At 35.0% G+C, this 14,836-nt stretch overlaps 1 protein-coding gene across 6 annotated transcripts in view; it reads right to left on the bottom strand.

Annotated features, from left to right (window-relative positions):
* Positions 1-14,836, bottom strand: part of ZNHIT6 (zinc finger HIT-type containing 6) — a 112,907-nt gene that overhangs the window by 72,116 nt on the left and 25,955 nt on the right. For all 6 annotated transcript variants that reach the window (XM_011284895.4, XM_019837352.3, XM_011284894.4 and 3 more), the window contains exons 6-8: positions 6,714-6,782; positions 5,405-5,485; positions 3,947-4,024 (exon numbers count right to left, since the gene is read on the bottom strand). In XM_011284895.4, the coding sequence (XP_011283197.2) occupies positions 3,947-4,024; positions 5,405-5,485; positions 6,714-6,782 (228 nt within the window). The remainder of the gene's footprint in view (positions 1-3,946; positions 4,025-5,404; positions 5,486-6,713; positions 6,783-14,836) is intronic.

Raw genomic sequence — 14,836 nt, forward strand, 5'->3', positions numbered from 1 at the left:
CTGACGAACGGATAAAGATGTGGTTTATACATACAATGGAATACTACTTGGCAATGAGAAAGAAGGAAATCTGGCCATTTGCAGCAACGTGGATAGAACTGGAGGGTATTATGCTAAGTGAAATAAGTCAGGCAGAGAAAGACAGAAACCATATATTTTCACTCATAGATGGATCCTGAGAAACTAACGGATCATGGGGGAGGGGAAGGGAAAAAAAAAAGTTACAGAGAGGGAGGGAGGCAAACCATGAGACTCTTAAATACTGAGACAAACTGAGGGTTGACGGGGAGTGGGGGAGAGGGGAAAGTGGGTGATGGGCACTGAGGAGGGTGCCTGTTGGGATGAACACTGAGTGTTGTATGGAAACCAATTTGACAATACATTATATTTAATATAAAAAAAATCAAATGAGGGGTGCCTGGGTGGCTCAGTTGGTTAAGCATCCAACTCTTGGTTTAGCTCAGGTCATGATCTCAGTTTTGTGAGTTCGAGCCCCATGTCAAGCTTTGCATTCAGTGTGGAGCCTGCTTTGGATTCTCTCTCCCTCTCTCTCTCTGCCCCTCCCTCACTTGCACTGTCTCTGTCCCTCTCAAAATAAATAAGTAAATTTTTAAAAAATCAAATGAAAATCTATTTCTAAATGTATCCTCATAGCATCTAATTTCATTACTCATGATTAGAAAATACTTGAAAACTGGGAAGTTTTATAGAAACTAGGATAACTATATCATGAAGCTGACTTAATCAGAAATATATGGTGTACCTTATCCCAACTTAGGATAAAAACTCCTTCACTGGAGTTTGAGATTATGATTGCCATAAAATAATGCCATCACTTTTCAAAGTTAAATAAAGTAGCAATTTTTATTTTATTTTTTATAAATTTTTAAAAAATGTTTATTTTTGAGACAGAAAGAGCATGAGTGGGGGAGGGGCAGAGAGAAAGGGAGACACAGAATCCAAAGCAGGCTCCAGGCTGTCAGCACAGAGCCTGACATGGGGCTTGAACTCACAAACTGTGAGATCATGACCAGAGCTGAAGTCGGACGCCTAACCAACTGAGCCACCTAGGCACCCCTAAAGTGGCAATTTTTAAATCCATAACCTTCCCATCCTTTGATGGTTTTATAGATCATTGAGTTCAAATAAACAACTCAAATGGGGAAATCTGAATGGTAAGTTTTCTATATAGATAAGATAAAGTAAAAATACTTATCATGTTATTCAGATAAGCTCAAGTTTAATATCAAAATAGCTAATTCTAGGTATTCCTTGAAGTTAACACTCAACTTCTACTTTATTAAGCTATCAAAGGAATGATAGTCCCTTTGGGGACTAAGGTTAACCCAAGGCCCAACTTTGGTCCTCCTTGGGTTCCTAAAGAAGGTATAAAATAAGAGAAAATAAAGGACCTTGAAAATGAAGCACAAAGAAATTGAGTGTCTAGAATTAGGTCATCTGACCTTCAATTCAGTGTACTTCTTTGATGTTTTTTTGGGTTCAGGTTTACCCTCTTTGTTAAAATAAACCTTAGCAATCTGACTGGCATTTCCCCGTGCTCTGGTTCTCTTGTGCATCCTGATTTCTTTCTAATACAACTGCATGTAATGGTTTCCCCAACTGCTTCCCTCTGGATCATGTCATGCTATAGGCATTTCTGCCACTCTCCTGGAAGACCCTGGTCTACTAGGATATGCTGAGATCTCCATCTGGAGATCTCCATCCTCCTTGCCTCTTCAAGCACTTAGAGTTACACATTTTCAAGTTAAAAATGAATGCTATCTAGGCCCAAGCAGTCTGCCCTGTATTATAAACTTTAAAATGCTCAGTATTCTACCTTTTAACACATACAATCTTGGCTTCCTTGAATTTTGGAGGAAGAAGACACTATGCCCAAGAGTCAAGTTTGACTGGCTTAGTGAGCTGGCACATTTCTTCACTGGCCACTCCCCAGTTTGCCTTGACTTAAAAGGAAATATAGCAAACCTTCTCTTTCAGGTAATGGAGGAAAACAACAAAGAAACAGAACAAAAACCATTAATAAACTAAAACAAAAGAAAAAGAGAACCCCAAACCTTTTGTTCTTAGCAGTTGTACCAAAATGATTTGGGTTGTTTTCCTTAGCTTTGGTAAAGAAATTTAATTATTTGCCTAACAGATTACGTAAATAAGGTGACCATGGTCAAGTTGATGCATGCTTATTAACTAAGAAAACAAACAATTCCATTCATGTAGCCATTAAAATAGTAGCCAATGGCCACTATTTATAATTATTCAAGGTCAGATAAGTACAACTAAAAAAATGATGAGGCAATCATTTTGATGGATAGCACTACTACTGTCTCCCTTCTACAATCCTTCTGGAGCCATCTACATGTCATCCCCACACTGGCAGTCTATGACAAGGAGGTGGCAAATGCTCAGAGTGCTGCAGAAGTGTTAGAATGTTGGACACGTCACCAGGTTGTCAGGAGAGTTGGGAGAGTATATATTACTTCCACAGCCTAGAGAAGATGAGATGAGACAACTATCCAAAAAGTGATTTCATTTTTCATAAAAACCCTCAGAGGTGTTTTCTTAACAGGCTTATGAGACTGAAGCCATAGTATACTCAATAAGAATGCACCAAGGTATGAAACAGGAGTAACATTTACATGAATTAAGTAAGTAAAATATGGTAAATGTTAAGAAAGGAACTGAATCTGAATGAGGTAAGAGACAATAAAAGAAGGAAAAAATATTTAATGATTGACTGGAGGTAAATTCCAAGGGAACAATGCAAATGGTTTTGTTTAAACATGAATTTGTATGAAACTGACTTTAAAACTTTGCTAAGCAAAACTGAAAGAACGCACCTTTTACACCAGTATTTCTCACTAATTACATAAGCGTTTGATTACCAATTTCAAAAATACTGATTTTGGTTAACATGGATGTTGTAACTCTAGATAGCTATCTCTGCAAAACCCACAAAACTTTCCATCCTTCTCTCATCTGAGACCTTAAATCTTTTGGGGCAAGGAAGGGAGTAAAACGTGAACTGCATGTAAATATACTAAATAAACAAGTCTAGGGAAGAGGCACCTGGGTAGCTCAGTCCGTTAAGCAGCTGACCGACTCTTGGCTCAGGTCATGATCTCACAGTTTCATGAGATCCAGCTCCATGTAGGACTCTATGCTGATGGTGCGGAGACCGCTTGGGATTTTCTCTCTGCCCCTCCCCTGTTTGCTCTCATTCTCTTTTTTTCCTCTCAAAATAAACTCTAAAAAAAAACCCCAAAATAAAACAAAAACCAAAAAACAAAAAACCCAAAAAACAAAAACAAAAAAAACTTCCTCAAATAATACAGTTTGTTAGAACCCAGCTCTCCTTACATTTCTCTGCAGTGTTTTTTCCATTGCAATATATGCAATGCTCAGTTGATCACATAAATGTTTGTATTCCCAAAGGCAAAAACTTGAACACTAGAACTGTTGTAGAGAATACTTCTTGAAATAAGTTAAAATGGGATTTAAGAATCTCTTAATTGTACATAATGCTATTTTAAAATATTTTAACCAAAATAATTGTTTTTAATGTTTATTTTTGAGGGAGAAAGAGAGAGAGAGGGCCTGAGTCGGGGAGGGGCAGGGAGAGAGGGAGACACAAAATCCGAAATAGGCTCCACGCTCTGAGCTGTCAGGACAGAGTTCAACGCAGGGCTCGAACCCATGAACCATGAGATCATGACCTGAGCCAAAGGTGGACGCTTAACTGAATGAGTCACCCAGGCACCCCTAACCAAAGTAATTTTCAATTGAATTTATCCTGTAAGTCTGATTATTTTTAAATTTTAATTTGAAAGTCATACTGGTATAATAACTAGCTACTTGAGCTAATCAAGCTACTTAATTACATTTTAGAATTTGAAAATATTTAAAGAAATGGGGAGGGAAATAATTTTACCTTACTAAATTTTGCTGCATATATTCAACCTTCATTAAAATTTGGACCCCAGTCTGAGAGCGAATGTAGGCTTTCAACCTGAAATAAAAATGTCATATTGAAGGAAGCAAAACTGATTTGTAATATGTTTCAAGACAGTATCTACAGATTAAACATTTATGAGTAGCTAACAATACTTAAAATTCAACTAGCCAAGCACAGAAAAGGGGTTAAAGATATTTTCTAGCCAAGGATCTGAATTTTAAAATATTACCTTTCTTCTCTCTGTACAATATGTTAATTAAAAAAAAAAAATCTATTTCAGTAAATTAAGTTAATCTTGCTATTTTATTTATTTTTTAAAAAATGTACCCAATTTAGTGACAGGTACTTTGTCTTACTGCCAAACGTATGACCAATGATGACAACTGGATTATCAATAATAAGAAGGAAAGAAATACAACTATTATACATATTCCAAAGACACTGCTTGATATGGGACATGATTCTGGTTCAGTCTGGGTACAACCTTTCATTGGCACTAGAACATGAGATTTAATTAGAATTGGGTCAGACATTTTAGAATCCACTCAGTTTAAAATTTAAACACTAGGTTACTCTGGAACCAAAACAAGCAGGTATCATCCAGAGAAAAGAAAGTCAACTGGGTTCCTGCTCAGGAAAACTATTCCACATTCTAATAAGAGTTTCCTATTTTGAGTGCTGCCTACTGTGTGTTAGACCCTGTATAGTAACTATATACATATGCCTTTTTTTTTTTTTTTTTTTTTTTTTAAGATTCAAATAACCTTATCTAGTAGAGAAAATTAAGGTCTGGAACTTAGGTAACTTATTCTTGATCACACAGCTGAAAAGGGACAGACTTAGCTATTCTAGCCCATTTGTGTCCATGCTACATGGAGATGAGGCAGAGTGTATCTTAATTCGTTTTATGAAGACCTGGCTGAAACAGAATTTTCCTGTCTTTTATAAGGGTTACTTGGAAACTCTTAATTTCAGAGTTTTTGACTCAATTTTAAAGAAGTTTGATTTAAGGGTTAAGAGTGCAGACTCTGATTCCACACTGGCTGGGTTTAAATCCCAGCTTCCCTGCTTATTTGCAATATGAAGTCACTTAAGCACTTTAAGGTTCCCCATCTGTAAAATGGACATATTAGCAGTAATCTACCTTCAAGGGTTATTGTGAGGATTAAATTAATTCATACATTTTTTATTATCTGCTTCAACGAGTATCTAGAAAACAGTGAATACTAAGTGTTGAGAACTGTTTTTGTTACTATCCAAAAGCATCATCTGTGACTGAAAAAGCCTTGAATAAATACCAAGGAAATGACACAGAAAGTAAACTGCACTGGTATATCACAGTCTAATAGTGTCATGGCTTTACATAATATCCACATAACCAATACCTCAATATTTTTAGTAATTTCAGAAAATTACAAGAGTTTTGAAACATACCTTTGACGAATTACAGGATCAGCCTTTTCAGGATCAATGTAAGGTTTTAGGATTTCATTAATAGTTTTATCATCTGGTACTCTTCCCAACAACAAAAAAACAAAAACAAAACTTATTATTTATAAGTTTCTACTAAAGGTGTTAACTTAGAATTACTAAATCTTGTGGCTTTTTTGTTTAAATAACTGAACACAGACCTTTTATTTTACTCTTGGCAAAATATAACATCCTTTTAAGCAAAAATTACTTAGAAAAAAAGCTCAAAAAGGCTTCTTGGACACACTTAACAAAGTCCTAAAAAGCAATATTTTGAGAAGCTCCCTATAAATCAATTATAAAAACATGAAGCCTCTTTTAACACACACCTGTGCTCAAAGATGGGAAGAATGAATTCAGGATGAAATATATTTGAAAGCTACAGAAATTAAAAATCTGAAAAAAGGTTTCAGATGATGCTAATTTCAGTGCAATTTCAGTGCATACATTTTCATATATACCAATGTGCTACATACCCCTATCTAAAAAATTGAAGTCCTTTCCCTGACTTTAGTCTGGCATACAACTTCAAATAAGGAAGTTCTTCACTAAAATTCATAGCACAGTTGCAAAGAGAGGACACTTAATGCAAAATGTGGATATATGCTCAGTATATTACTTAAAAAGCAACTGGAAAATTTTCCGAAGGAACCAAATAGTACACAGTCATTAAAGTTTTTAAATGACACTTAAAAATATGCAAATATGAAAAAAGTAGGATAAAAAGTTGTTTATGCAAATTAATTCCAATTTTGAGTATACATATTTTGAGGGCTATACCACAATGTTAATAGCAGTAATCTTTGCATAGTAGAATTCTGGGTCATTTTTCATTTGTTCTACAACCACTCAACTTAAGAAATTGAAAGTTTTTAGCCCTCTTGTGTCTCCTTGCAGTTTTCTCCTAATGTCTGCTCCCCCTGCTGAAGGAAACACCATCATGATTTCCCTTAGAGTTTTACCAGCTCTGCAGATAGTTCTAAAGACTACACTGTTTTATATTTAGACGTAGAATCACACTCTATGCATTCTTCCTTCATTTGCTCTTCTCATTCAACATTATTTCTAAGATTCAACCATGTTGATGTAGCTGTAGTTGATTCATTTTTCAATAGTATTGAGCATTTCACTGAATCAAGATACCAACAACTGAGTTATCCATTCTACTACTGACATACATTTACTGATATCACATTTAAGTTAACAGTTTATTTTAAATACAAAAACACAATAAAAACAAAGGAGTTCTTAATAAACATTGGTAGTACTGTACCTTTTTTCTATGTACACAGCTTGACTCTGAGGAAATTGGAGCTTCACATGCCAACAAAACTGCTGTTTTCTAAATGAAAAAAGAATCATATGAGGATCAAGGTAGATAATAAAAGTGTGCGCACAAATCAAACCTCCTGAACTTTCATTTTCAGATAATAATTTGAAAAGTATTCCTAGAATTTAACGTATCTTTTCTACTATTTTTTCTAGGATTTCAGAGACTATGTTTTTTAAACAATATACTTGCAAGGACTTTTAAAAGGAAAGCAAAATTAAGTGCAGCAGTTCTGAATTACAAGGACTTTATATTCCTGAATTAGAAGGCAATTTGTCACAGTTCAGGGGCTTTTGAGATCAGTGTGCTACTACTTGAAGTTTACAAATAAATTTGCTCATGACCAAAAATAATGAGCTGATGTCTTTGCCTGACTAGTCTGGAAATTAGGTGAATGAAGTGTTGTCCAGTTGCGACCAGCTGGCTGCAGATACTTCTTAGCCATGAGTACGTGCATTCAGTAGCAAAACAGTAGACAAGTTGGTTGCTAAGCAGAATGCACTCTGAGCTAGAGTCCTTTTGCTTCCAGGTCGAAACTTTGGTTTGATACATGATCAACAGTAATAATTCACTAAATGTCTAATTTTGGAATGACCATGTTCTATTTAACATATCTAAGTTTGGTGACACTATATACCATTCCTTCTTTAAAAAAAGTTAATGTTAGAAATACTGAATCCAATACAGAAATTTAAATGTTTTCACTGTATGATGGCTTTTACATGTTTTCATTATTTAGGAGAAATTTCTAACAACCCACTGTCAAGCAAAATGGCCAGCTTCACTTATAAATCTATCCTTTAGCAGCCTGGCTCCAAAATCTCAAATAGTTTTATTTTAATACAGTCTAGTAAAATATCTCCCACCAAACATTCATATGATTTAGTCAAATTTCTGTCAGAAGACAATAACCATAAAATCAAGTAAAAATCCTTCTATTAGGGTAAGTTATCACAGATCTGCTTATGGAAGTTTTCTTTAGTAACAAGACAGTTTTTGGCATTAGGTAGAAAAAATGTGCTTGCTTATGCTTACATTGAGAGTGCCACTTACCATATAAGAAAGTCATGTTAATATGTGTTTTTTTTGATTGAACAAAAGCATAAACACCCTTCACTAATTTAAAGACCAGATATCTAAAATCTCAGAGGAAGAAACCTTAAAAAAATCTGAATGCAAATGTAAGTTAATGGTTTTAAATAAACAATTCTTCTAAAAGAAAACACCCCTGCAATGTTCGTTATCTATGAAAGAGGCAGAGCATCATATCACCATCAAGAAACTCAGAGGCGATACCTGGGTGGCTCAGTCAGATGAGCAAGTGACTCTTAATTTCAGCTCAGGTCAGGATGTCACTGTTTCTAAGACTGAGCCCCTGCACTGGGCTCTGCATTGACACTGCAAAGCCTACTTGGAATTCTCTCTCTCTCCCTCCCTCCCTCTCTCTCTCTCTCTCTCTCTCTCTCTCTCTCTCTCTCTCTCTCTGCCCCTCTCCTGCTTGTGTGCGCTCTCTTTCAAAATAAACAACAAAAAAAGGGAGACTCAGAGATTCCACATTTCCTTGTAAGAAAGAAATTGATTTTTTAATCCTGATGTATAATATGGTTTCTTTCTAAATATATTTGTTTTTTCCATGTTAAGTGATAGGAGAAAAAAAGATTATGAACTTGTCATCTTGCAGAATTCTAAATCATATTAAGTTACCCCAATCATTGCTTGAGTAATTTCAAGAACCATTTATCTTTCTTAACACTCAGTAGACCCTAAATACCATCAGAAAGCACTTAACATTCCAAAAACAAAGGGAGAAAAGCCCTTGGAAATTATTTTGCTATAGTTAACTAGTTTTGATTGTAAGGAAGTCATTCACTACTATTTTATTACATACACATTGCTAAATTACTATAAAAATCTTTCTATATTTGGCCTCAGTTCAAACGTGAACAAATTTGAAAAGTACATTTACTTTTAAAAAATGTGATCTTGAAATATTTCAAAAACAAAGAAAAAGAGTATAAAGAACAATGTACCCATACTCAAGATTTAACCAACTTGCAAACTGCCATATTTATTCAAAATACTTTTTTCTTTTAAGAAATAAAAGGTTATTGATATAGCTGATGATCCAACTTGCTACTGTTTCTTGATCTCCTTCCCTTCCCATTATCAGAGGTAAGTACTATCCTGAGTTTGGGTGTGTATTCTTACCGTCCATGGTTTTATATTCTATACACACACACACACACACACACACACACACACACACACACATACATATTATACCTATAAACAATATAGTATTTTGTGTAATATTAACATTTACTTCAAACTTACCATACTCTAAATATCCTATGCCTTGCTTTTCATTTACATTATGCTTTAGGTTTATTTATAATATATGCAGATTAGTTCATTTTATGAAAAATGCCAAAATCTATTCATTCTCTACTGACAGACATTATGACTGCTTCCAATTTTTTACCATTTGTTCTTCCATATTAAATTATGGTAAAAAAAAAATAATAATAAAAGACTATCCCTAGGGATGGGTCTATCATTTACCTCTACTAGTACAAAGGATTAAGTTAGCTTCATTGGATAACTGTACTTTTTAACTCTAGGGTTAAAAGGCATTTGCAAACAGTAATTCAGAATAGAAGATTTAAGTGAACAAATGGACAAAGAGAGGTTGAAGGGTATTGTATAAGAATTCCTGAAATGGGTTGAGTTAATTAATCTCTAAAGTAGTTGCCAATTCTTCAGTATTCTTGAAACTGATGTAGTTCTGACTGGGCAATCAAATAACTTACTAAGTCTCAAAGAATTAAGTTTTTTAATTAAGTTTTTAATTTTAATTCCAGTATAGTTAACATATTCTATTAATTTCAGGTGTACAATTTTAGTGATTCACTAAATCTATTCATGACTCAGTGCTCATCATAATAAGCGCTATCATCGATTTCAATTCCCCCCCAACCACCTCCCCTCTGGTAACCATCAAAATTCTTCAAAGGATTAAGTCTGTTTCCCACTTTTCGTAATTACACATAGTGATACATGTCCCACTTATAAAAATACACATACATCAAAATCTCAACATTATTTTTGAGGGGGACTGTGGATAATTTTATATGTTTTTTTGTATTATGTAAGTTTTCTAAAAGAACACATTTTATAAAGGGAAAAAGTAATGCTTTAGTGAGTATCTTTATGTATGCATACCCCCACCCTCCACCATAATTGTTTTCATATTTTGGACTATTTTATGAAAACACAGCATAAGGAGTAGAATCATGGGATAAAACAATGTTTCTTAACCTAGGTAGTACTGACATTTTGGACCAGATAATTCTTTGTTATGGTGGATAGGGTAAGGGGGCAGAGGAGGCACTTTCCTGTGCAGGATGTTTAACAGCATTCTAGGCCTTGACTAAGGAGATGCCACCCCAGCAACACCCACTCCTCCAGTTGTGACATCCAAAGATGTTTTCAATTATTGCAAATGTCCTCTGGGAGGCAAAAATCACCACTGAATGAGAACCACTGGGATAGAGGTTTAAACACTGACTATTATATTGGGCGCCTGGGTGGCTCAGTCGGTTGAGCGTCCGACTTCAGCTCAGGTCACGATCTTGCGGTCCGTGAGTTTGAGCCCCACGTCGTGCTCTGGGCTGATGGCTCAGAGACTGGAGCCTGCATCCAATTCTGTGTCTCCCTCTCTCTCTGCCCCTCCCCCGTTCATGCTCTGTCTCTCTCTGTCTCAAAAATAAATAAACGTTAAATTAAAAAAAATAAACACTGACTATTATTCTTACTATATCAAGACTACTGTTCCCTAAATTAAACAAAATGCTTTCAATTATGTCACTGTGTCCTTGCCAAAATTATCAATGTTCTCAAGAATGGAAATACTGTACCTGAATATTCTAGGGAACTTCGGCACCTCATGGCACACGTTTAGAGTTTGATGACAGACTGGTGAAGTAATGATGGCAATTATTAAACCTAATGTTCCCCTACAGACCACCTGACAAAGTAAGATAACAGTGATCTGAGTCCCATGAAACAAAAGCAACTACTCATGCATAGCAAAGCTTTTTCTCCTACCCCCTCAATCATGCATTCTTAATAGGAGCAGCATCACCCCAAAAGGGATAAAAATTTGTTTTGGGGAGGGTTAAAAATAATCTTAAATATTACAATGGTTTGTGGCCCTCCAAAGGGCCACTACACATAAAATTATACACAGTATATCTGTGGTATCAAAATATCATGGGGGAGCAAAAAGAAGGAAAATGTCTAAAAGGGTTCCTTGGGAGGCAATAAAAAAAAAAAAAAGTTGAGAAACACATGTATTAAAAGAGGAAAATAAATGTTATTTTATACTCGGTTTTCACAAGTTAATACAGGGCACTTAACAGCTAATGCTTATTAAAATTAAGGATCATTCTCTCCCACCATTTCAAGAAAGTAGTATGTGTATGATAACACAAACTTACAGGGGGAGGGAAGTTCTATACCCATATTCTTCTAACTCCATGACTTAAAATGGTTAATTTTCATCTTGGAGTGCTACCATAATTCCAAGGAAGAAGAGTAGAAAACAAACACAGATATCCGATCCTTTTAAATGGCACTGATCCTCTTGAAACAAGATTTTCAAGATCATTTATAACCAAAGAAGTGCAAATAGAAGTGAAATATTTTCACTTATCAGATTTACAAAGACATTGTTAAAATCAGAAATACTGGGGAAATACTAGGGAAACATGGTGAAATGGAGACTTTCCATTGGTGATAGGAATATAAACTGGTGTCAGCTTCTGGCAATTCAAGTTCATAAAGACAAAAAATAAATATTCTTAATGAAAAAAATACACATATTTTTGCCTCAACAGTTTTATTTCCAGGAATTTAGTCCAAGGAAATAACTGGATGGGTAATGACATATGTTCATGTCCACTGTGCCACTCTTTATAATAGAAAGAAAAAAATCTAAATGGGTATCATCAAAAACTGATTAAACTATACTAAATCTACATAATGAATGAAAAAATGAGGCAGAACTCTATGCATTGAAGTAGAAATATGTACGTATTGAATGATGGCATTTATGTTTAAAATATATATTCATACATGTATTTACAAGTATGAAGGACATGCCCCAAACTTTTAACTATGGTTAGTTATTTCTTGCCATTATGAAAGGACTTAATTCATGGGGCGCCTGGGTGGCACAGTCGGTTGAGCGTCCGACTTCAGCCAGGTCACAATCTCGCGGTCCGTGAGTTCGAGCCCCGCGTCGGGCTTTGGGCTGATGGCTCAGAGCCTGGAGCCTGGTTCCGATTCTGTCTCCCTCTCTCTCTGCCCCTCCCCCGTTCATGCTCTGTCTCTCTCTGTCCCAAAAATAAATAAATGTTGAAAAAAAAAATTAAAAAAAAAAAGGACTTAATTCTTACTTTATATGTCTGTATTAAACAAATCTTTGACATAATGATTTGCTATTTTTTACAATCAGCAAAGTCAAAAATGTTTTCACTGGAAAGTGCAGGATGGTAATAATCATAGAAAGGACTAATTTTAACATTCTTTTTAAAACTAAAAATCTTCATTATTGGAAGTGTTCTTTTAAGAGGTTTCTTTTTTATCTCAGAAATTATTACCCAACCAGAACTAGGGTTACTTATCTAATCATTTTGACAGCTTCAAACCTAGCCTCCTCAAGAAATATGCTATAGCTAAGAGTTACATAAGAAGGCTGAATTCTAAGAACTAAGATTTCTAATATGAAATTAAATGAGCTTGATTATTTTTGTTCTTGAAAAAAGTCACCAATTTTCATCCCCCTCTCTTACTGGCTAGCCAATATTTATTCGAAGAGCACTCCTAAGGGCTCACTAGGCATTTGGGATGAGTCCAAGGCAGGTTTCTGTTTAGGGCACTAGGTCAACCACCAATCCTGGGCACTGTGTTTTCCTTCCATATCACTGTGAGAAGAGTACAGTTTTCACATGAAAACACCTTGTTCTTCATGTATACTATACAGAGGGAGAATACTCAATATACTGTAAGAATGAGAGGTGGGACGGGGAAAGGATAAGTGGACTCTGTGCTTGAATCCTATTCAAGGCACCCCTTTACTTCTGATTTTTAAATACAAGTCCCTCCATGGGAGTAAGGACAGCTAGAATTTCCACATGTCTAATCTTCAGAATGCTACACCACTAATTAGTAAAGTCCACAGGTTATGAAATCTATCAGTAGATCCTTTTACCAGATAGCACTAGCCAAGTAGTAATAGTAATAACAGTAATGCTTTCAGTAATGCTTTATTAAGCGCTTTCAATATGTCAGACATTGTTCTAGATGTTTTACATGTATTAACTCATTTAATTCTTTTAACTCTAAATGAACACCATTAATTATTTCATGAGAACTCTAAGGTAGAAAAAAGAAAAGTCCCTCCTCCAAGATCATTATTCAGCTGGGAAATGGCAGAGCTGGGATTTGAACCCAGACAGTACAATACCTCCACAGTCTATGCTCTAATCGACTATTCTTTTATGATCTTACCAGAAATGAAAGTTCAACAACAAACTATGTATTTTTATGTAGCATCAATTCAAATATATGTTACGTTTTATTTTAAATATTTGCCTTCATATTTTGAAATAATTTTTAGGAGTTACAGTGAACATTTTAATTGCCTCCTTGGCAATCTCTTATCATCCTCCTCCTTCCTAATCCATAACCATACTTTGACGAATAGAATCCATTCCTTACCTCTAGAGGCATGCACTTACTAGTCAGCTTAAGAAAACCATTATCTTATATCTTCCTTGACACAGTGACTCAGGATTGGGCCAATGACCTAGGTGGCCCAATTGTGGTGAATTTCAGGTTTCCTGTTCAGTAATGCTGGGAGAGAAGCACTCCTGGATATTTACTGCAACTCAAACTGTTACCAGGAGCATTCTATGACCATGAGGATTCAGCTGACACCACTGAAGATACAATGGAGAATCAGCAAAAAAAATGGGCCGTTAATGATGTAATTGAGTCATTTTATCTATGAACTCTGAAATCCATCCTATCTCTGGATGGATATTGAGTTATGACAGCCAATAATTTACCTTTTTATAGCTCACACAGTTTGAAGTGGGTATTTTATTTCAAGCAACATAAAGCATCCTAAATGACACAAATAATTAAAGTCTTCTTCTTTCTAGGTTTCATCTTTCATTTCTGAGCAGTAGAAAAGGGAGACAGACTAATCTGTAAACTGTCAACTGTTACGAAATTCGGAAGCAGCATATAGTACCTAAAGGAATTTCAGGAAAAAAACATTTTGTTCCACTGTCAGTTATAAAACCTTATTTTAATTTAAAGCAGGAAGAAAATCTACCAAATTTTGAAACTCTTCAAGGAAAAAACAAATGTATAAAATATCTACATAATCCTTCACTCACAGCCATTTAATCTTTTAAAATATATTTCAAGAACAATTTTAAAGTCTCAAGAATAAATATAACTATTGCTCATAAATATAATCCATCTATTTTATTAGGATTGGTACCATAATAAGTGTTTTTGGAAGACTGAATACAAAGGATCTGTGTAGTTACTTAGCATGGATTAAAATTACTGGAATTGGGGAGAATGAAAACCATAATTTTATATGTCTCACATCATTATGAAAATACTTTGAAAAGTTCCAGTTATATATTACATTTTGCTCTTTTAAAAATTAGTTTCACCACTACACAATAATAATAGGAAACAGGTTAAGTATGTGGTACTGGCTTTAGAAGACAGTATATTAAGAAAATGGATATAGCAGGTGAAATAAAAAAGCACATTTTGCTTCAAATAACTGATAAATATTTGAGTACTTAATAAAGCAGTTCTCAACTGGGAGTGGTACCAACCTGGGCGGTGGGGACATTTGAAAATGGCTGGGCAGTTCTGACTGTTCCAAGACTGGGAAGCACTTTTGCCATTTAGGTGGGCAGAGAACAGAAATGCTAGCCTTCCTGTAATGCATAGGAAAGTCCCACACAACAAAA

Source organism: Felis catus, chromosome C1, assembly GCF_018350175.1.
Source record: "Felis catus isolate Fca126 chromosome C1, F.catus_Fca126_mat1.0, whole genome shotgun sequence".
NCBI classification, from domain to species: Eukaryota; Metazoa; Chordata; class Mammalia; order Carnivora; family Felidae; genus Felis; species Felis catus.